General features: G+C 39.9%; 1 protein-coding gene across 1 annotated transcript in view; it reads right to left on the reverse strand.

Annotated features, from left to right (window-relative positions):
* Nucleotides 1-22,596, reverse strand: part of LOC124621970 (protein arginine N-methyltransferase 1) — a 99,859-nt gene that overhangs the window by 67,852 nt on the left and 9,411 nt on the right. Inside the window, exon 2 of the mRNA XM_047147504.1 lies at nucleotides 16,643-16,963. Within this exon, the coding sequence (XP_047003460.1) occupies nucleotides 16,643-16,963 (321 nt within the window). The remainder of the gene's footprint in view (nucleotides 1-16,642; nucleotides 16,964-22,596) is intronic.

The raw sequence follows: 22,596 nt of genomic DNA on the forward strand, positions 1-22,596 counted from the left end.
CTTACGTTAAATCAGCAAGTGGATCGAAACAACATATCCAAACACTTTGGGATGATGTTGGCATTGAAACAGAGGATGACACTTGTAAAGCTGAAATACTAAACACCTTTTTCCAAAGCTGTTTCACAGAGGAAGACCGCACTACAGTTCCTTCTCTAAATCCTCGCACAAACGAAAAAATGGCCGACATTGAAATAACTGTCCAAGGAATAGAAAAGCAACTGAAATCACTCAACAGAGGAAAGTCCACTGGACCTGACGGGATACCAATTCGATTCTCCACAGAGTACACGAAAGAATTTGCCCCCCTTCTAACAGCTGTGTACCGCAAGTCTCTAGAGGAACGGAAGGTTCCAAATCATTGGAAAAGAACACAGGTAGTTCCAGTTTTCAAGAAGGGTTGTCGAGCAGATGCGCAAAACTATAGGCCTATATCTCAGACATCGATCTGTTGTAGAATTTAAGAACATGTTTTTTGCTCACATATCATGTCATTGCTGGAAACCCAGAATCTACTCTGTAGGAATCAACATGGATTCCGGAAACAGCAGTCGTGTGAGAACCAACTCACTTTATTTGTTCATTAGGCCCAGAAAATGTTAGATACAGGCTCCCAGGTAGATGCCATTTTCCTTGACTTCTGGAAGGCGTTCAATACAGTTCCACACTGTTGCCTGATAAACAAAGTAAGAACGTACGGAATATCAGACCAGCTGTGTGGCTGGATTGAAGAGTTTTTAGCAAACAGATCACAGCATGTTGTTCTCAATGGAGAGACGTCTACAGACATCAAAGTAACCTCTGGCGTGCCACAGGGAAGTGTTATGGGACCATTGCTTTTCACAATATATATAAATGATCTAGTAGATAGTGTCGGAAGTTCCATGTGGCTTTTCACAGATGATGCTGTAGTGTACGGAGAAGTTGCAGCATTAGAAAATTGCAGCGAAATGCAGGAAGATCTGCAGTGGATAGGCACTTGGTGCAGGGAGTGGCAAATGACCCTTAACATAGACAAATGTAATGTATTGCGAATAAATAGAAAGAATGATCCTTTATTGTATGATTATATGATAGCGGAACAAACACTGGTAGCAATTACTTCTGTAAAATATCTGGGAGTATGCATACGGAACGATTTGAAGTGGAATGATCATATAAAATTAATTGTTGGTAAGGCGGGTGCCAGGTTGAGATTCACTGGGAGAGTCCTTAGAAAATGTAGTCCATCAACAAAGGAGGTGACTTACATAATACTCGTTTGACCTATACTTGAGTATTGCTCATCAGTGTGGGATGCGTACCAGGTTGGGTTGACAGTGGAGATAGAGAAGATCCAAAGAAGAGCGGCGCGTTTCGTCACGGGGTTATTTGGTAAGCGTGATAGTGTTACGGAGATGTGCTGCTTGTTGCTTTGGCATTGCCACCATCTCCACATACCTCGAACAATGGTCTATTATTGTCAAAACGAATCTGTTCCCTGATGGTGTTCGCCTAAAAGGTCATCAGGCATCAATCCCCAGCAAAGAAAATGGACATGTTGCTTCCGGTAATCATAGTAGCTGTATCTGTTTCCAACTCAAGTCTGCTCTCTGTGCACATGGTATACAATTCTTGACATACTGATCCACGTGTCCTTTACTTCCTCTCCACCAATACCTGGCCGTCACTCTCCTATTTGTCGCTCTACACCCTCCATGACCAGATAACACATGATCATGTGCTTCCTTTAAAACCTCATCTCTCAGCTTCGGTGGCACTACTATCCTTGGCCCTAACTTCATTTCTCTGCACAGAAGACCATCGTACATATTGAACTGTGGCTGTGTTCGATACAATTTACAATCATTGTCCACGTCCTGTAATTTTTGCCATAATGCTAGGTCATAACCTATGACTTCTACTTTTGCCAACTTCCTACTTAGTGCACCCACATTACCGTGCCTCTTCCCAGGCTTGTGCACCATCTCGTAGTCGAATTCACTAACCCTCACAGCCCATCTAGCAAGTCTAGTGGACGGATCCTTCAACCCTAACAACCACTTAAATGCATCATGATCTGTCACTACCCGAAATCTTCTCCCATATAAATAACATTTAAAATAAGTGATACCATAGATTACGCTAAGCATCTCCCACTCAGTTGTTGAGTGATTCCTCTTGCTGCATTCAACTGCCTAGACACATAGGCTACAGGATGTTCTTTCCCATTAATTTCCTGACTAAGAACACACCCTAATACTTGATTCGATGCATCACAAGCTAGTATAAACTCCTTTCCAAAATCTGGAAACACAAGAACCGGACTTTATGTCAACACTTCTTTCAGTTTGTCAAACGCTTTCTGACACTCTTCTGTCCACTCAAATTTCACACCCTTCCTTAACAATCGTGTCAACAGCTGTGCTAAATCTGAAAAACCCTTCACAAACTTTCGATAGAAATTGCAAATTCTGATGAATGACTGCACTGCCATAACTGTTTTTGGTTCCCAAATATCCCTTACAGCCTGTTCCAACCTCGGATCTGTTCGTACTCTGTCATTACTGATAATATGACCCAAACATTTTACTTCTTCTAATGCGAAAAGACACTTCTCCAGGCTCAACGTCAAATGAGCTGCTCTTAACCTCATAAAGACTTCCCTCAACCGCTGCCTATGTTGCTCCATACTACTTGAAAACACCATAATGTCATCCAAATAGACCAGACACTACTGTGGTTTCAAGCCCCTCAAGACACTGTCTAGCAACCTCTGAAACGTTGCCGGAGCATTTTTCAAACCTAATGGCATTCTAATGTACTGGTAATGGCCTCCAGGTGTACAGAAAGCAGTTTTTGGACGATCCTCTGGGGCCACCTCTAACTGATGATAACCACTTGTCAAATCCATCATAGAAAAGTACTGGCACCGTTGTAAGTGATCCAAAGTCTCCGATATGTTTGGAATGGGATATGCGTCCATTACTGTCTTATTATTGAGGTATCGGTAGTCACAACAGAAGCTTTATTACTTAGTTGCATCCGTAGATGTTTTAGGCACAACAACAATGCCCACTTCCCAACAACTATTACTATGCTCTATAATAGTGCCTGCAAGCTGCTGTTCAATGAAATACTCCACAATTGGCTGCAAATACCTCAGTATTCTGTATGGTTTACGGTAAACAGGTGCTTCATTCCCTGTGTTGAACTAATGGAGTTGCTGGTAATGGCCCTTGTGGAAAAAACAAATCCTTAATCCCCACAAATATTCTTGCATATGCTCTCTTTCTCCTCCTTTCAAATGCTTAATTTTGTCATGCAATGCAGTTCTATTGGCAGTTAGTGGTTGATCACTTCACCTACCTCTCGAACACCAGTCTTCGTCATCTGGCACATCCAAATTTGATACTAAAACTCCTTTCCTCAAATTCGCATCTACAGCACTAAAATTATCCATGTTTACGGGAACTATTTGCCCGCTGTTCCCCTCTCCTGTATGCGTACAACACTATGTTTCACAAAACAACCCGGTGGAACCAAAACTTCATTATCCTTCAATCGTTCAATAACACACAATGTACCCACAGGTAGATTTGACTCCACATTTACCCAAAGTGACTTCCCGGTGCCACTAGATGCACACTCATGCGAATTAAGACTTAATTCTAATGTACGTGGTTCAATTGCTTTGTTCATTACGCTGAACGCCCCTCGCAACAGCTCTGCATTGACAACAGTTTCCCCTAGCGAAAATAACATTCCACCAAGTTCCACAGTTCGTTGTCCAACATCAATTTTGGCATGATGTTGATGCAAGAAATCTACACCTAGGATCATGTCGTAGCCCTCGCTTACCCGTGGTACCACCTCCATGAATGCATTAAATCGGACTTTCCCTATGCGAAAGTCAACTGTCACAGACCACCGTCAACTGTCACCAACCCCAACGGCGTGACCTCCTTATCCCCCACTCCATGCAATCTATAACTTGATTGGTCTAATTTCCTTCATCCCATTATATTCTTTGTAGCCACTGACACTTGCGCCCCTGTGTCCAACAAAATCTTAAACTTTTTAGTTCCTATGGATCCTACCATTGAACATTCCACCTCTGCATACGTATTTGTAGCATTGAAATTAAACGGGAGCTCCCTTAGGTGGGTCATGAGCCTCCTCTGCCATGTAACGCTTGTCCACCTCTCCTACTCCATTTCTCCATTCTCCACACTGCTGATTTCCACTCCTTCCTCTATTCCTCGGTGACTGGTACATTATCTCTGCACATGTCACATACAACAACACTTATAACATTTTATACCCACTGCAAATACTGTTTGCTTCTCGCGTACCCCTGTTGACACGTCTATTTCCTCACACTGAATTGCCAGCTGAATGGCCGAATACAAATCTTTTGGAGTCCCTTCACGCACCTTCCGTGACATATGCACCGGTAACCCTCTCAAAAATACATCAAGTGCCCTTTGCTCGGCCTCCTGCAACAGAACACTATTCACTTCATCGCTCTGACCCAACTCGTAAGTATACTCATTAATTTCCCTTATCCTGTCCGCAAATTGCTCCACTGTCTCCCCTTGTCTCTTTGTCATTGTACTTAACCTCTCCCTAAAGTACCGAGCACTATTCTGTTTCTTGTACCTTTGTAAAAGCCCTTCCTTTAACTCTGAGCTGTCCTGCCTTCCTTAAGGCCTCACAACACCTCACATATGTTTTCACTTCACCCGTTAATCTAATCTTGGCTATATGTAACAACTGCTCATCAGACCAACCATTCATCACCACTGAAGTCTCCAAGTCCTCCCCAAATGAACGCACATCCTCAGATACCTTGCCAGAAAACAGAATAATCAGACTTAAAGCAGCTGGATCAACCTCCTGCACCCTAGGCAACGACTGATCAGATGCGGTTTCCCGCTCACTTCTAGATGTTAATTCATTTCTCAACTGTGTATTGTCTGCTGTCAATAGTGCTACTTTTTCCAACAAAATCCGCACCGTTTCTGGTTCCGACACACCTTGCGTTCTTGACTATGCCACTGTCTTGCTTTCGTTCCCAGTTAGTCCCGAAACAAAACGATTAAGTACAAGAATAATCTGACTGCCTACAGCTCCGTATCATCAAACTCAGTATCATCATAAACCAATACAAAAGTAATCAAATGCCACAAAAAAAAATCTTACTGCCCTAAATACACTAACACTTACTGACAACAAAAAATACTATGCCCACACAAAACATCTACAATGTGGCTTTTGGCACATCATACTCAAAACACAAACAAAAAAGAAAGAAAACGTCCAACACTTAAAAAGAACGATTTTGTCAGCACTCACCCCATCTTGTGACTGTACTACAGGCGGTGGGCTCGAACGTCATACTTGACAGATAATGTCCACTATTCTGACACCAAATGTTGTGGCAGCTTCTGCCACCGAATGTATCAGGATGACCAAATGTAGCGGGAAGATACAAAATGTAATTGATGGGTGCTAGAAGGTACCGTATTAACACTTGGTGAGAACTTTCCAAATGATTTATTTGTTTCCACTTCAGTGCTCCGTTCACCTTGGTCTGTGTCACAGGACCCGGCAATGCTGAGGAAGCACCACAGTGGCCTGTGCAATGCAACGCTGTGTTGTGCCGGCCTTGGCTGGCCTGCTGAGTTCCGACGAAGTCAGGATGGCTGTGCCAGCAGCCGAGTCAGTGGTCACCGTTCCCGTTGACTCCGCGCTGCTGCGCCAGAAGCCATAGGCCAGCCCTGCTGCTGCTTCTTCCTCGCTGGCATAGCTGAGAACGCGGTGGCAACGACCGCCCGCAATGTGGCGTCCGAATCTGCAGCCCTTGCCTCGGAAGTCTCAGGCATGTGTCGGGAGCCGAGACGACTGCCCGCGGTAGCGAGCTGAAAAGTGGCCCACCCTGGCTGGCTGCAGACCCCGCGTCGGCCTCAGAGGGTCGAACCAACAACCTGCCACAAACTGGGACGCTGGCGCCCCATCTGTTGCTGCGTGTAGCCCGGCGGTGTGACATGCCTCATCGTCCAGGAGAGCTGCCACACTTGAATGAATCTCATTAGAAATCGGTACCTATTTATACTCGGCTGTGTGCCTCTGTTTTGTCAAGTGTGCTGCTTCGTGTCACATTTGCATAACACTTAGGTTGGCCAGAGGCCCTCTTCTGCCTGTAACTTGCGCCATGGAAACTGCTGTGTGCACCCTCTCCGGCAATTCTATACCCCTGTGGGCCCTATTTGCCTTTGCAACTGCTGGTATGCGTAACTCACTGCAATCCGATCCACTCCTGGCAGTGATGACTTGCTCTCGGAATATCACATAAAACTAACTTTCCCTGTCCTAAATGGTGGTGCCACTACAAAGGCAACAACAGCCACAACATTTCTCCTACAATCTCCATAAATTATTATCATTTCAATTTTTTCCTCTGTGGTAGCAACATTCATCATCCACTTGCATGTCTGTTCTCCAAACGATACGTAAGTGTGCAGGCAATAAACACTGTACAAGTATTGTAATGTCTGGAGCCACTATCTCTTCTACAAATACACGATATGTGGGCTCCAGCTGCAGTGTATTGCCTTTTATGATATGTTGTAGTTCACCACACAGCCACAGTGGCATGTCGAGTTGGAGGAAACAACATTGCGAGTAGTGTTTCCAATTAGAAGTTATTAAGTACTGGCCTGTCCTACCCTCGCAGCACGGACATTCAAGGACCATTGAGTAGCATGTCGTAAATTACAATTGTGTACTCATTTTTATTCCTCCAAAGATGGCAAAACAAAGAAAATGCTTCAGGCAAAACGTATGTAGATTTTGCCATAGAATTATAATCTGCAATAAAAAATGGGGGCTCCCACTGAAGATTTCACAGTTGCCCCTCACCACCCACTATATATATTTTACTCAATTTAAAACACAAGTTATGAACAAATCCAAGTTGCTCCAAGAGTCAAAAGTTCAATTTTTATGCTTTTGTGCATTCATTACTTAATAATCTTCTGCCAGAAGAACATGAAAAAACTTATGTGTTACTATTTATGAATACTACATACATACTTAATTTCAAATAAATCCAAGAATGTCAGGTTGAAAACCGTACTTCCATTTGTTGATTTTACATGTAATGACCCATTTGGCAAAAATATAATATGAAATTTGGCAAAAAACACTAGATATTGCAAAAAAGACAACAAAAATTGAAATAAAATAATGATCTCGGCAAAAAATAACACTAAATTTGATCAAAAATACAAGTAAATTTGACAAAAAATGCAAGTAAATTTGGTAAAAAATAACAACAACCACTCTGGCAAAAAAGAACAGTTAATTTGGCTATAAAATAAAACTGTTTTCTCCTGACTCTAGCTGTAACAACTGTCATATCAAAATTATTCACAGCAATGCAAATGTTAATCCCAGTTTTAAGTAATATGCGAATGCCAAATACCGAACGACATGTTTACATTCATCACATAATATGTACTACAGAAGAAAAGAATGACACTGAGCAGTAATATTACAGATTTCATGGTAAACCCCAATACTTCACTTTATCAAATTTCTTTTTACAAAAGAGAGTTACAGAGAACCACTAATAACAATCTCACTATTCGTCTTACTGATTTCAACTGCATACATACATATTCCATAGTGGTAGCACTGGAATAGGGAAGATGTGAATAGCAATGAAACACAATTGCAGGATGAAGCATGTATTTACATCTACAGCTATACTCTGCAAACCCCCATGAAATGCATGGCAGAGGGTACATCCCATTGTACCAGTTGTTAGGGTTTCTTCCCATTCCATTCATGTATGGGGTGTAGAAAGAACAATTCTGTGAATGCCTCTGTGCATGCTGTAATTATTCTAAACTTGTCCTCATGATCCCGTGGTGAGTGATATGTAGCAGGTTGCATTATATCCCTAAAGTCATCATTTAAGCCAGTTTTTTAAACCTTGTTAGTAGATTTTCTCAAGATAGTTTATGTCTGTCTTCAAGAGTCTGCCAGTTCAGTTTCTCACTGTTACACGCTCCCACGGGTCAAACAAACCTGCGACCACTCATGGTGACCTTCTCTGTATATGTTCAATATCCCCTTTAATTTCTATGTCCCACACACTTTAACAGTATTCTAGAATAGGTCATGCAAGTGATTTGTAAGTAATCTCCTTTGTAGATTGATTGCATACCCCAGTATTCTACACACACACACACACACACACACACACACACACACACACACACACACACACACACACACCAAAGTCTATCACTTACTTTATCCATGACTGAGCCTATGTTGTTATTCTATTTTATATCAGTACGAAGTGTTACACCCACGTATTTGTATGAGTTGGCAGATTTCAACTGTGCCTCACTGATATTACAGGATGCTACATTTTTTTTCCATTTTGTGAAGTGCACAATTTTACATATCTGAACATTTAAAGCAAGTTGCCGATCTTTGCACTAGCTTGACATCTTATCTAGATATAACTGAATATTTACGCAGATTCTTTCAGACAGTACTTCAATATGGATAACTGATCCTCTGCAAAGAGTCTGAAGTTAAAATTAGTATTGCCTGCAAGGTCATTAGTATACAACATGAACAGCATGGGTCCCAAAGCGCTTCCCTGGGACACAACCGTCGTTACTTCTACATCTGACAATGACTCTCCATCCAAGGTAACATGCTGCTCCCTCTTTACCAAAACATCCTCAATCCACTTCATGAATTTTGCTTGATATCCCATGTCATCGTACTTTTGACAATAGGTGTAGATGTGATACTGAGCCAAATGCTCTTTGGAAATCAATAAATACTGCAGCCACTTAACTGCCTCGATGAAAAGCTTTCAGTTTGTCATGCGAGAAAAGTGCAATTTGGGTTTTACATGACTGATGAGGAGGACAGTCTGCATAAGAATATGTTTTAAGATTCTACAACAAACTGATGTCAAAGATACTGATGGTACTTTTGTGGATACTTCTACTAACCTTCTTGTCTTCTTCCAACTACTGGGTGCAGATTATTGTTTGAGGGACCTACAGCAGATTACAGTTAGAAGACAGGCTAACTCAGCTGCAAATTCAGTATAGAATCTGACAGTGATTCCACTGGCCTGCAGAACTTCTCAGTTCTAATGATTTCAACCATTTCTCAATACCACTGACACTAACACGTTTCACTTATCTTTTCAGTGGTACAAAGATTAAATTGGGGCAATTCTTGAAGGTTTTCATTTGTAAAGGAACATATGAATATGGAGTTCAGCATTTCAGCCTATACTTTGCTGCCCTCAATTTCATTTCCTGTCTCATCTGCTAGGACTGCACACTAACTTTGGTGCCACTAACAGCCTTTACATACAAGCAAATTTTTTGGGGGGTTTTGCGAAAGATCCATTTGACGACATTCTGCTATGGTAGCCCTTAAAGGTTTCACAAATTGCTCTCCTGACAGCCAAACACGTTTCTTTCAGCATCCCTCTATCTGTAGTTCTAGGGGGTATTCCATGCAAAGTAGGATACACTTATGATTTTTAAAAGCTTAAAAATTTGGTACCTTTTTATATTGTTTGACAAAGCTGGACTTTTTATTGCATGGTAGCAATGGTTTGTTGCCCATTATTGCTTTCACTCCACAATTTGTAGCCATTTTTAAGGTGGGATTCCTATGCCACATTTGACACATGCAGCAGCCGTTGTGCGTCTGACGTAGTGTGGCTGACACATAGCTGGCGATTCCTATAGAGCAGCGGCCGCACAGTCGTTGGTTGCTCTGCTGGGTCTGTGCCGAAAGGATGGTTTGGCGTGATTTGTTGTTTTATCTAATATTAAAAGACGTTGAAGATGAAGAAATTCAGCATCAGCTATGTGAGGGAAATGCTGAAACACATCCGATGTCGGGTCATATGGGAAAGAAGGCGACAGTGGAACTTTTGATAAAAGTAATATCGGGAAAATGTTTTGAAGTGGTAAGAGGTTTCCTCCACCAACTAAGCTGCCGGATACGGTCATAGTAGTGCCATATATTTTTGTAGGTGACAAGGCATTTCGATTACATCCAAACATGATGAAACCTTTCTCTCCTCGAGTTGCTAGTACTGACCAAAAACAAGCTATTTTTAACTACCGTCTTTCACGAGCTCGTAGAGATCTGAAAATGCCTTCGCTCTGTTAAGTCAACTATTTCGCATATTTTATTCTCCGATCAGTCTGAAGCCAGAAATGACTGATAATTTGAGTATTGTTGCTTGCTGTTTACACAATTTACTTAGAGATGCATCCTTAGAGAAAAATAACGAGCTCATTTTGAATTAAACAGAAGTGAACCACTACCTACTGAAAATCTTGAAGCATTAGCAAGGAGTGGCGGTTATGCAGATGCTGACGGATTTTCTGTGCATGATTCATTTACAGAATACTTCAACAGTGGTGTAGGTGCAGGGATGACACCGTGGCAAAGTGGTCACGTTAGCAGAACTAAGTAGGCTTTGAGCTCCCTAGCATTACTGAATTATCTTTAAAAAATTGTATGCACATTACAATAAATTGAACTTTTCTGACATACATCAGGTTTTGGTATTCATTTTGTGTGCACTTCATCATTATCATAATAATAACTGAATATTATGTGGGACGATGCTACTTATCCTTGTTTATTACAATATCCATTATTTGCCTGACAACTAAGTAACAAACATTATGAAGAAACAGAAAGTATATAATACTTTTCTTGCTTGTTCTTTCCACTTATTCTGCTATCTCTGTCCAAGCATTATCCTTCACAGTTTGGTCCTTGTATACTGGTAACGATACATCGTAGATACAAGAAAATTTAGAAACCATTTCTACCAGTTTCTCATCTTCCACCACCATGAACAGTACTTTTCCCTCAGACATGCTGTCATGTTGTCCTTTGCGGCTGCATCTACACTGCTCTCAGACCGGCTGAGCCGCAGCCGCACGCGGCCGCAGCGTCAGCCGCATGCAGCTGATGCAACAAGGGACACAGTCCCGTTTAACACCATCTATAGCAGTACAGTGCGGCAGATGCACAACGGCGGCCGCATGAGTCAGACGCTGCATATGAATCCCACCTTTATAAGGCTATATGTTTTTCATATTGATGAGAGCGTGAATTATTGGAGATTCTGGACCTTCATTTCAACTCACTCACTGGCAGGTGAGAATTAGTATATCATTATCTTTATTAACAGTTTCAGTATTGCATAAACAATATAAGATAGAAGTAGGTAAATTAAGGGTTGGTATAAAAATACCTATAATACAACAGCATGAAATTTCATGTAACCTGAGAGCCAACTTCAACCAATATTGTAAAAACTGAAAATTAAATGTGTAACATTGAGTGATGTAATCTGAGTCACAGTTATATTTTTTTAAGGTTAAAAGAAGAGGATGCCCTTAACAGCAGCAGAATGACAGAAAAGGAGGAGGGAAAAGTTAAAGAGTGAAAGAAAATACCAATAATTTAAGAAGAAGCATCTGCAAGAAGCTATAAAAAGTCAACAGAAGCATCAGTAGAGGTTTCAACGAAGCCTATAAAATTGATGACCTGGAAATTGTGAATTTATCATGGTATGTTTGGAAGATGGAAGACAATGGCTCAAAAATTATTAAAGTCAAACAAGAGCCGCACTCATGATGGAAATATATTGGATATAATGGCAACTTTGAGGTTGGTGGCGAAACTGGTAACAGTGACCATGATGCAGGTGTGGCAACAATGATTACCGAAGAACAAATGACAACTAAAACAAGCAGAAATATATATGTTCAGTATGCTAGATAAAAAATCAGTAGTGTCATACCTGAATGAGAAACTTGGAACTTTCAGCACAGGGCAGGGACATGTAGAGGAACTATGGTTCAAGTTTAAAAGAATAGTTGACCAAGCACTTGATAAATATGTACCCAGTAGAACAGTTCATAATGGTTAGGGAACTCCATGGTATACAGTCACTCTAAAGAAACCGAGATTACTGCATAAAAGGTGCAAGACAAAGCATAGGGCCACAGAAGCTGAAAAAAAAAAGCATTTGGCTGTCAAGAGAGCAATGAGTGAACCCTTTTAATGACTACTGTAACAGAATACTGTTGCATGATCTTTCACAGAACTCAAAGAAATTCTCGTAGTATGTAAAGGCTGTTAGTGGCATCAAAGTTAGTGTCCAGTCCCTGGCACATGAGACAGGAACTGAACTTTAGGGTAGCAAAGCAAAAGCCGAAATGCTTAACTCCATTTTCAAACGTTCCTTTACAAAGGCACACCCAGGAGAATTGCCCCAATTTAATCCTTGTATCACTGGAAAGATGAATGAAAAAGTATCAACATAAGTGGTGTTGAAAAACAGCTGAAATCATTAAAACTGAACAAAGCTACAGACCCCGATGGAATCCCTTTCAGATGCTACACTGAATTTGTAGCTGAGTCAGCCTCTCGTCTAACTAAGATCTACCGTAGATCCCTAGAATGAAAAATCGTGCCAAGTTCTTGGAAAAAAGTGCAGGTCACACCTGCCTACAAGAAGCGTAGCAGAAGTGATCCACAAAACTACCATCCAATATTCTTCACATCTATTTGTTGTAGAGTCTTACAATATATTCTGAGCTCAAACATAAAGAGGTATCTTCAACAGAATGACCTTCTCAGTGCCATCCAGCATAGATTTCAAAAACATCAACCATGAGAAATACAACTCACACTTTTCTCACGTGACACTGAAAGCTTTGGATCACAGCAACCTGGTAGGAGGAGTATTTCTTGATTTCCAAAAAGCATTTGACTCAGTATCACACCTAAGCTTATTGTTAAAAGTATGATCATATGGAATATCAAGTGAAATTTGTGACTGGATTGGTGACTTTTTGGTGGGGAGGACACAGCATGTTATCATGGATGGAGAGCCATCTTCAGATGTAGAAGTAACCTTTATTTTGAGAGTGGGCCTAGGAAGTGTGTTGGGACTCTTGCTGTTCATACTGTATATTAATGACCTTGCACACAATGTTAATAGTAAAATCAGACTTCTTGCAGATGATGCAGTTATCTATAATGAAGCACTATCTGAAAGAAGGTGCATGAATATTCAGTTGGATGTTAATAAAATTTCAACCTAACGCAGATATTGGGAACTTGCTTTAAATGTTCAAAAATATAAAATTTTGCACTTCACAAAACAAAACAAAAAAATGTAGTATTCTATGACTATAATACCAATGAGTCACTGTCGGAATTGGCCAACTCGTAAAAACACCTGGGTGTAACACTTTGTAGGAATATGAAATGTAATGATCACATAGGTTCAGTCGTGGGTAAAGCAGGTGGTGGACTTCGGTTTATTGGTGGAATACTGGGAAGTGCAATCAGTCTGCAAAGGGGATTGTTTACAAATCACCCGTTGACTGGTTTTAGAATATTGCTCAAGTGAGCGTATACAGAGAAGGGCAGCACGAATGGTCACAGGTTTGTGTAATCTTTGGGAGAGTGTTACAGAGATACTGAAGGAACTGAACTGGAATTCTCTTGCAGATAGACAAACTATCCCGAGAAAGTCTACTAACAAAGTTTCAAGAATCAGCTTTAAATGATTACTCTAGGACTATACTAAAACCCCCTACGTACATCTCATATAGGGATCATGAGGATAAGATTAGAATACTTACTGCATGCACAGAGGCATTGAAACAATCACTCTTCCCATGCTCCATGCATGAATGGAACAGGAAGAGAACCTAATAACTGGTAAAGGGGACGTACCCTCTGCCATGCACCTCATGGTGGTTTGCAGAGTATTACAAGTAGATGTAGAAGAAGGCTCTACCACTATTATACAAAGGGCGCTCAGTCTGTGTCTTACTATCAGAAAAAGGAAATGGTTCTGAGCCATGATTCTAAGGAGTTTGCATCGCGGCATATTGATTTTGCTGAAAATTACACTTGCGTTTATCAACATGAGGTGCAAAATGCACGTTGAGCACAAACACAAGCTAGTATTTTCATGGTATCACTGTGGCATTCTGATTCTCATCACCCAACTGTTGTTGTTTCAGACAAGTTAACCCATTCCAAGGATACTGTGATTGTATACATTAGCAAGGTATTGTCAAATGTACCTCAAAATGTGAAGGTAATTTCAATCTGGTCAGACAGGCCTGCCACGCAATTTAAAAACAAATATATTACTGCTACTGTATCTCAACTTCAGCTGCTCCACAATGTGGAAATCTATTGGAACTTTTTTGCTACATCCCACAGTAAAGAAGCCATAGATGGAATTGGTGCTGTTGCAAAACGGCAAATGTGGAATGCACTAAAAAAGCGAAAATTCACAGTAGGTGATGTATCAACTTTTGCTCAGCTACAAGTACCACTACTACACAAGCTTTTCATATGTCTACTGATGAAATTCAAGAAACCAATGTGAAACTTAATCTGGCTCAAATATTTTCTTTGGAATCATCAGTACCACACATAAAAAGAATACACTACTTTCACTACAAGAAAGGAGTACTACAAACATATCTGCTGTCTCCAAAGAATTTCCCTACTGCAGATCATCACACTGAAGAAACTATAGAAAGTGTGAAAAATTGGAGACAAAGAAGAACATGATGGCAAATTCTATGCCGAAGAAGTATGTGCAGTTTTTGGAAAATCTTACCTAATATGCAATGGAGCATGCTGGTCACTATTGGAAATTGCCTGCAACATGTGATGAAATTCTGTTCACACAGGACAAAATTATAAAGTAAATCAATCCATCTGATGTTGTCAGTGCAAGAGGACACTTTCAGTTATCTGACTTTTAACTTAATTTACAGTTTATTTTCCCAGATGTCATGCCCTTCTAATTTTTCGTAGTGTTTAAAAAGTGAAATGTTAATGTTAAGTTTATCTTATTTGGTAAATAATGTCACATTTTCATTTCACTGCTAACAGGCAAAAGTTTTTCCAACAATAAGTAGTAACTAGTAACATGAACCACAGAAAATTGAATCACACACTTTTTCATTATATTACAATATTTTACATGGTATGAATATTTTTAGAAATCTGTAACTGTGTCATCTGAATGCCAACCTAATATGTATTTTCTGTGATAAAAACCAGATCCATACTCCTAATAGTCTCACACTTTTGACATAACATGTACATTAGAAAAAGAATGTCCCAAATTTGTAATGTGAATCACAATATAAATTACATACTTGTTCTTTAATTTTAATGCCCTTCCCTGTTTAAATATTAATTCAAGATCTTTGCCTGAATAGCATAATACATAATGATGATTTACAAAAGAAAATATATGTCTACAGATTGATAAAAAGTCAGCATAATAAAAAAACTGATTTAAAAATGTAACATGAGTCACCATGACATCTCCCCTAGGCTTTGTTTTACATCGGTTGTGAAGTTGTCTCTGTTCCTTTACCAGTTTCTTTACAGTGACTGTATACAAAGGAGGGTCCCTCCCATCGTGACCTGGTCTACTGGGTACAGATCTACCCACTGCATTGTCAGTTTAAAATAATAACTTGAATTGTAGTTCTTCTACATGCTATTGCCCTGTGGTGAAAGTTTCAAGTTCCTCGCCGAGATAAGACACTACTGATTTTTATCTAGTTTATTGAAAATACTTCCGCTTGTTTTAGTTTTATTTTGGTAATAATTGCTGCCACAACTGCATGGTCACTCATACTAGTTTCGGTGTGGACATCCTCAAAAAGGTCAGGTCTATTTGAAGATGTGTGCGGAAAAATGGGCTAAATCTCAAACGTAAAAACTTAGAGGTAAGGGTTGTCACCTGTTGCTGGGTATAGGAACTATCAAAATTGACATTGATCTCACCCCTAAATATCCTAATGAGATATTTAGGGATGAGATGAATGTGAATTTTGATAGTTCCTGCAGCCAGCAACACATGGCAACAATTCTCTCTCAGCTTTTACATTTGAGTACTAGTCCATTTTTCCATGCATGGCTTCATTTGTTGCCACTGATCCAGTACATTTCCACCATTAGTGGGACACTGAGCTATCTGTTCTAGGCAGTTTCCAGAAAATGCATTTAGTACTGTTTCATAGGATGCCTTATCATCCCGACAACTAACAAAATATTAACTTTTTCCCAGTTGACTGTTGGATGATTAAAGTCTCCACCAATGATTATAGTAGAAGGGGGGGAACTAATTGTACAAGCAAACTGAGGTTTTCTCTACAGTTTTCAGTTAACTTAACAAGATGAGCCCAGTGGGTGATAGAAGGATCCAATTACAATTCTGTGCCTGCCCCTGACATTTGGTAAGATTGGACATATTAAAAATGTGACCTCAAGTACTCAGTGGCAGTGATGCCCTAAACACAACAAGGAATGTAGAATATTTAAATGATCTGTTGGAATTAGTATCATGAAACACAGCCCTATTCAGGAAGTGTTCCTTCTGAAAAAGGTATGCCCTTGCTTTCATCCTAGTTATGGACAATCTCATCTGGGTAGTTATAGCTGGGATTTACAGTTAACAGTGGAATGATGCAACTTGACATTTTTACAAATTATACAAAAAAAGTTATAAATTCCACATTACCTATCATTAAGAATGTATCATCTTCTAACACTGGTTTTAGAAATCTGTCATCATTCCACACCCGGTCTGATAACTGCATCACTTCATTAGCCTCAATTTTATTCGTACGGATGTAATTAATCAGTTTTATGTAATCATAACAATCCATGTTGAATTTTGCTCTTAAATATGAAATATCAAAATTATGTTTTTCCTTCAAATGAATAAGGCTTTCTGATATGTTGACACAGTCAGAACAAAACAGACATTTTGCATCTGTCTTTTCTTCTATGTCATTTTCATTGTAACCCTCTGACTCATCTGAAGAGAGATCCGGAACATCTGAAATAGCCAAAAGTTGAAAACACATATAAGAAATTGGCAATGAAGTTGTAAAAATGTGTACAATAAAAATATAAAAATGATTCCCCTGCCACCCCTCACACGCACGCGCGTTTAGACACACGCACAAATATATTAAAGAAAAAAATTAACACTTTAAATTGTCCAGAAAAATTTAACACTTTAAATTATTAATTCAGAAGATTACAAAGAAAAATTGAAGATAACGTGAGCAGCAAGAGTCAGTTTCAATTCAGGAAACGAAATGGAACCCAAAATACTATTAGATGCTTGGAGATGGAAGAAGAAAGAATGCTGGAAGCTAACAGCACATCTGTTGTGCTGACTGGGAGAAAGGTTAAGACTGAATGGATTGGAATATCATTATGAAGTCCTCTGTGTGTAATGGAAGGGCAGGCATTATCTGATCACAAGCATCCTTATTTGGCACACAAAGTGTAGGGAGTTAAAAAGAATTGGGTACATTGGTCAAGTGGCTCATCATAAGCCTGTAGTCATGCTAAAAGTAATGCTTGAGGTGATGTAAAGAGTGATGTCACAGGACAGTGGATAACTGGAAATGAGTGATTTGGAGTCATGAATCATACTGCACCCTGTAGCAACCTGAGGGAAAAGACTGAATTTGGCAAATGACTGAAGAACATTACCTGCCATATGTGCAGTACCCCAGTAAAATATGGAGGTGGTGTTTAGGATGTGGGGGTGTTTTTCATGATGAGAGTGTAGCTTCCTTACTTTGCTTATGCAAAAACTAAATGCAAAAGGATATGAACACATTTTACAGTGTTTAGTACTGCATATAGTAGATGACCCATTCAGAGATGATGATTGCTTGCTTTAGCATGAAAATGCAAGCTGTCATAGAACAGCGTGTGGGGCAATAGTTTGTGGACAATAAAATTCCTGAACTGGACTGGCCTGCACAGTTCCACAAACTGAACCTAAGAGAACATATTTTGGAAGAGTTAGAAATGTAAACTTTGCTCCAGACCCCAGTGTCCAACAGCACTAACTTCTCTGGTTTTGGCTCTTGGGGAAGAATGGGCTGCCATTCCACCTCGGACATTCAGACACCTCACTGAAAGTGACCCCAACAGGTTTCAAGCCACCATAAAGGCAAAGAGTGGACACACTTCATAATAATGTCCACTAATAGGTGACCAGATACTTTTGATCAGACAGTGTAACTTAAGACATAAAGGAACTAGACACATGACCAAAAGTTGTAAGTATTGGTGATATAGAAATAGACAAAACAGATAATGGAAGAAGTGTTAGACCAGGGTGCTGTTTGCCACCAACTGAAAAAATATAAGGAAAAGCAACAGGCATAACAGTAGGAGGAGAAAAAATGAAGACAATTATATGTACACAGATCTTCAAGCACATTTGACTGAACCAGAAAAGGAATTACAATTTATCAAGGAAGTATCATAAAACTGGGAAAAAGAGTAAGGAATGAGGATGGATGCATGAAAGACCAAACTGACGAGAATTTTGCAGAATGAAGGTTCCATGAAATATCACTAGAAGGAAATACCTTGGAAAATTTAAAAACATTAAGTGATGTAAAATGTAACCAGTGTGGAGGAAATATGAAGTAGAATATCTATAGATATAAAACTTTTGATGATGTGAAAGATCTTTGATTGCAAAAATAATTCAGATAGAATTAAGAATTACCTAGAGAGTACTATCATACAGCAATGAACCCTGGGCAGAATGAAAAAGAAAAATACTTCAATAGTTTTCAAATGTAATGGTGAAAAACAACACTGAAAGTGCAACAGACTGACAAATGGAGAAGTACTTCTAAGAAAAGGAGAGGTAAAAAACTAGTGGAAAGTACAAGAATAAAGAAGACACCTTGGCTGGGACATATACTGTGAAAATTTGCCTGCAATGAACACTCGCTAAGGAAAGATTTTGGCAAAGAGAAGAATGGAACAAAGAACAGAGTCAGCAGTTATGCTAGCCACTATTACTGTTGCTTTTTACTGGCAAGCTGCACAGGACATTCAATGATAAAGTGGACATCACAGGGGCACTTAATCACTTATGGTGGGCAGCCATTTGGACCACCTGAGGGATTTGAACTGCCCATGGGATCTGGTACCTGACCTAGTATTAGGAAAGTTGCAAGATAATGAAATAGTCACAGGAGTCCGACAACTTGGTGACCCGTGTGAACGGAAGCTCCAGAAGCAACCCGGAAGACAGATGTAACATATTTCTCCAATAATTACATTAGTGGTGCCTAGGAGAAATTGCCTGTTGCACCGGAAAAGACCACACACTTGTTAAAAGGGAACCTATTATGAAATCAAGCAAAATATCTATAAAGAGAAAGTCCATCACCAGATCCTCTTCCCTGGGCGAGTGACAAAATTGTAGTGCACATACAGATGAAATAAACAAGGGAGACAGGATCACAATGAACAAAATTATTACCTTAGCCAGTTATGATTATACACTACCATGCAAACAATAAGAATGTATCATAATGCTATCCTAACTGTGATCATGGTATATTGTATGAGTGTTGGGTGCACAGATGTCTGCTCATAACACCAGCAGGGGTTAACAGAGCACAGTGCAGAATACTTCTTCAGCTGATGGGAGCTTTTCGTACTGTGCCAGTTCAGGCATTGCATGAAATGCTTAGAATATGTCCATTCACAGTCAGATCCTCCATAATAAGTGGCAGGAACTATCGAATGATGCCCAAACTGCAAGGCATACCTATGGTTTTCTCCCAAAACAGAGTCCAGGAGTGAGGTACCTGAATTCTTCAAAAGGCCTGACACACTTCTGCAGGGGTCAGGAGCCTCACACCACCCACTGGCATCTAATCGGTTGAAGAGAAACCTCTTAATGTGGCTGTTGTGAAAAAGGCACACCGTAACATACTATATATGGGGTAGCCCACTTATGCCGATGTTGCTGATACGATCAGGAGCAACTGAATTGGCATGAAAGACTTGATATAAAGGAAATACTCCGGTGAGACAGAACAGCAGATCATGGACAATATTGCAGACATTATTACAAGGAATGTTTCTGTAGCATGTTATAGCATGTTACCTATCAGTCAAATCCCATCCACTGCACTACAGGATGTTGTGACAGATGATCAAGAAGCAATGCAGCAATGACAGCTGAGGTACACGGCTGCTGTAGATCAACAGCAAAACCCTCATGCACGGAGATCATAACAACACTAGAGTGGAAATGCAGCCATATGCCATGACTCATCACCTACAACCCGGGTGATGTGGACCAGCTTGTGGTTACACTTCTCACTGGCAGCAACAATGCTCCCTCAGAGCACAGGAGTTGTCCCTCACAAACAGGGAGCTCCATACAACAGAAGAGGTAGATGCAGCCACAACACCCTCTGCAGCACACAAGGACCAGGGAGCAATGGAGTGCATTGTGGAATGTGGCACACAATAACTCATGCTATAAAAGTAGTAGATATAGTTAGATTTTTTAATAGCTGCTATTTTTATTAATGGTAGAATTTGTTATGGTAATGGGAAGTAGTACTGTGTTGGATATAGTAATGTATACTGTACAATTAGCTGCTGATATACAGAAAACATCAGTTATTGATAGTAATAATTTTTATAAGACTTGGCAGCCGAACTTCCCCGAATGGGGCCTCCTGGCCAACGATGCCGTACGCTTATTTGTAGGACTGAATACAGCCTGTGTTTAAGTGACAGGTAACAGGCTACAGTGTAACAAATAAGTACATAAATTTCTTGTCAGTTGCTGTAATAAAATTTTGAAGTCATGTGAAGCAGAAATGTTTTGCATCTACACTAGTGCACAAAGTTCCCAGGGCTGAAAAGTCATCTCCTAAATGAACCAAGTTAACATAAAATAATTGTCTCGAGTATATAATGTGCGAATGTGCAAGTAACTTTACTGCAATACGTAAGCAGTAAACTTTGTTAAAAAGTGGTAAGGTGTAATATGAGAATATGTCTAGGTTACTTGAGCTACAAATGTCTCATTCCTTCTCCAGAAACTTAACATTTCACTGAATAATATAAGACTGAATAAATATAAGAATTTGATCATGCCCAACATCTCTTCCCTCATTGTGGCATGCAAGAACCTACTGATGGACTTTGTTATCACATCCATAACTAACAAAAACAGGACATAAAATTAATTCTCCAACCACAAACAACACATTGCACTAATAATTCCAAATACAAAAATGAATCTATTACCCACAAATGCCAACTACACGCTGAAATAACTAACCAACAAACCACCACAAACTCTTCCACTATTATTCTCACCTACGGTACTCAAGGACTTCAGTGAATTACTCACCAACAATTTGGAAACAAACATTCCATACTAAACACCACCACTGCATACTCCATCACTTCCTCTAAATACATGGTCCATTTCAAATACGCCACCAACCACATTGTCACACATGATCCATTTCAAATATGCCACACAACAACGTCACGCAGGAAAACACAATCATGTCACAGGTCAAAGAAAGTGGGTGGTGCTGCAAACTTCAGTTGACCCCGCCTATCTTTTTTTTTAAGTTTACTACAATAATAATGTGAAGTTGATTACAAATAAGGACTAATTAACATTTTTTCAGAGAGTCTTTGAACTAGTCATTTAAGCTGTGACAGAATGGGACCAAGTTACAGTAAAGTAATTTGAAAGCTAAAATTTGAAGTAGCTGCTTCTTTGCCTATATGATTTTCCGTAGAATTTATTAATTATGAAACAAACTTGGACTAAAAATATAATTAGAATCTATGTCAATATTATGAAAAGGATAGACTGCTATTCACCATACAGTGGAAATTCCTGGAGGGAAGGTGACATCCTTTACGAGAAACACCATTGAGAAAATTTAAAGAACCAGCATTTGAAGTTCACTGCTGAACAATTCTACTGTCACCAACATACATTGCACTTAAGGACCACAAAAATAAGATACGAGAAATTAGGGCTCATATGGAGGCACACAGACAGTCGTTTCTGCGTCACTCTACCTGCGAGAGGAACAGGAAAGGAAATGACAAGCAGTGGTATAAGGTACCCTTCGCTATGCACCATACCATGGTCTGAATTAGGCAAATTCACACACACACACACACACACACACACACACACACACACACACACATACTTGTTTTTGAGAGGTTCCATGCCCTCTTTTGCATGTCTCCTCTATTTTCATCAAATTTATTAATGTTATATGCCATTGCACGGTAGTAACAGACCAAATAAGGTTACTGTAATGAGAGTATTTGTACTGAGAGATCAAAGAATACTTTTCACTTGATTCCTAAACATGTTGTTTTACTTCTCTGGGTGGCCTGTGCGAGGCGAGCATTGGAGGACGCAGCACACTGCGTTTCCAATTGGGGGCTGCACTTCCCTGAATTCTGAGGGGTTCGTACAATAGGCTTAAGCGCCTGGCAGAACGACTGACGTCGGTCGAGTTCCGCCTATTGTGTGCAGGGCGAAACTACCTGCGAGACATCTGAGTGTCGCCACAGTTTATGTGTTTACTGTTCCAGCACGTCCGGAATGAAGATTCCTGGCACCGACTGACTGCA

This window comes from Schistocerca americana, chromosome 7 (assembly GCF_021461395.2).
Source record: "Schistocerca americana isolate TAMUIC-IGC-003095 chromosome 7, iqSchAmer2.1, whole genome shotgun sequence".
In the NCBI taxonomy this organism is placed as follows: domain Eukaryota; kingdom Metazoa; phylum Arthropoda; class Insecta; order Orthoptera; family Acrididae; genus Schistocerca; species Schistocerca americana.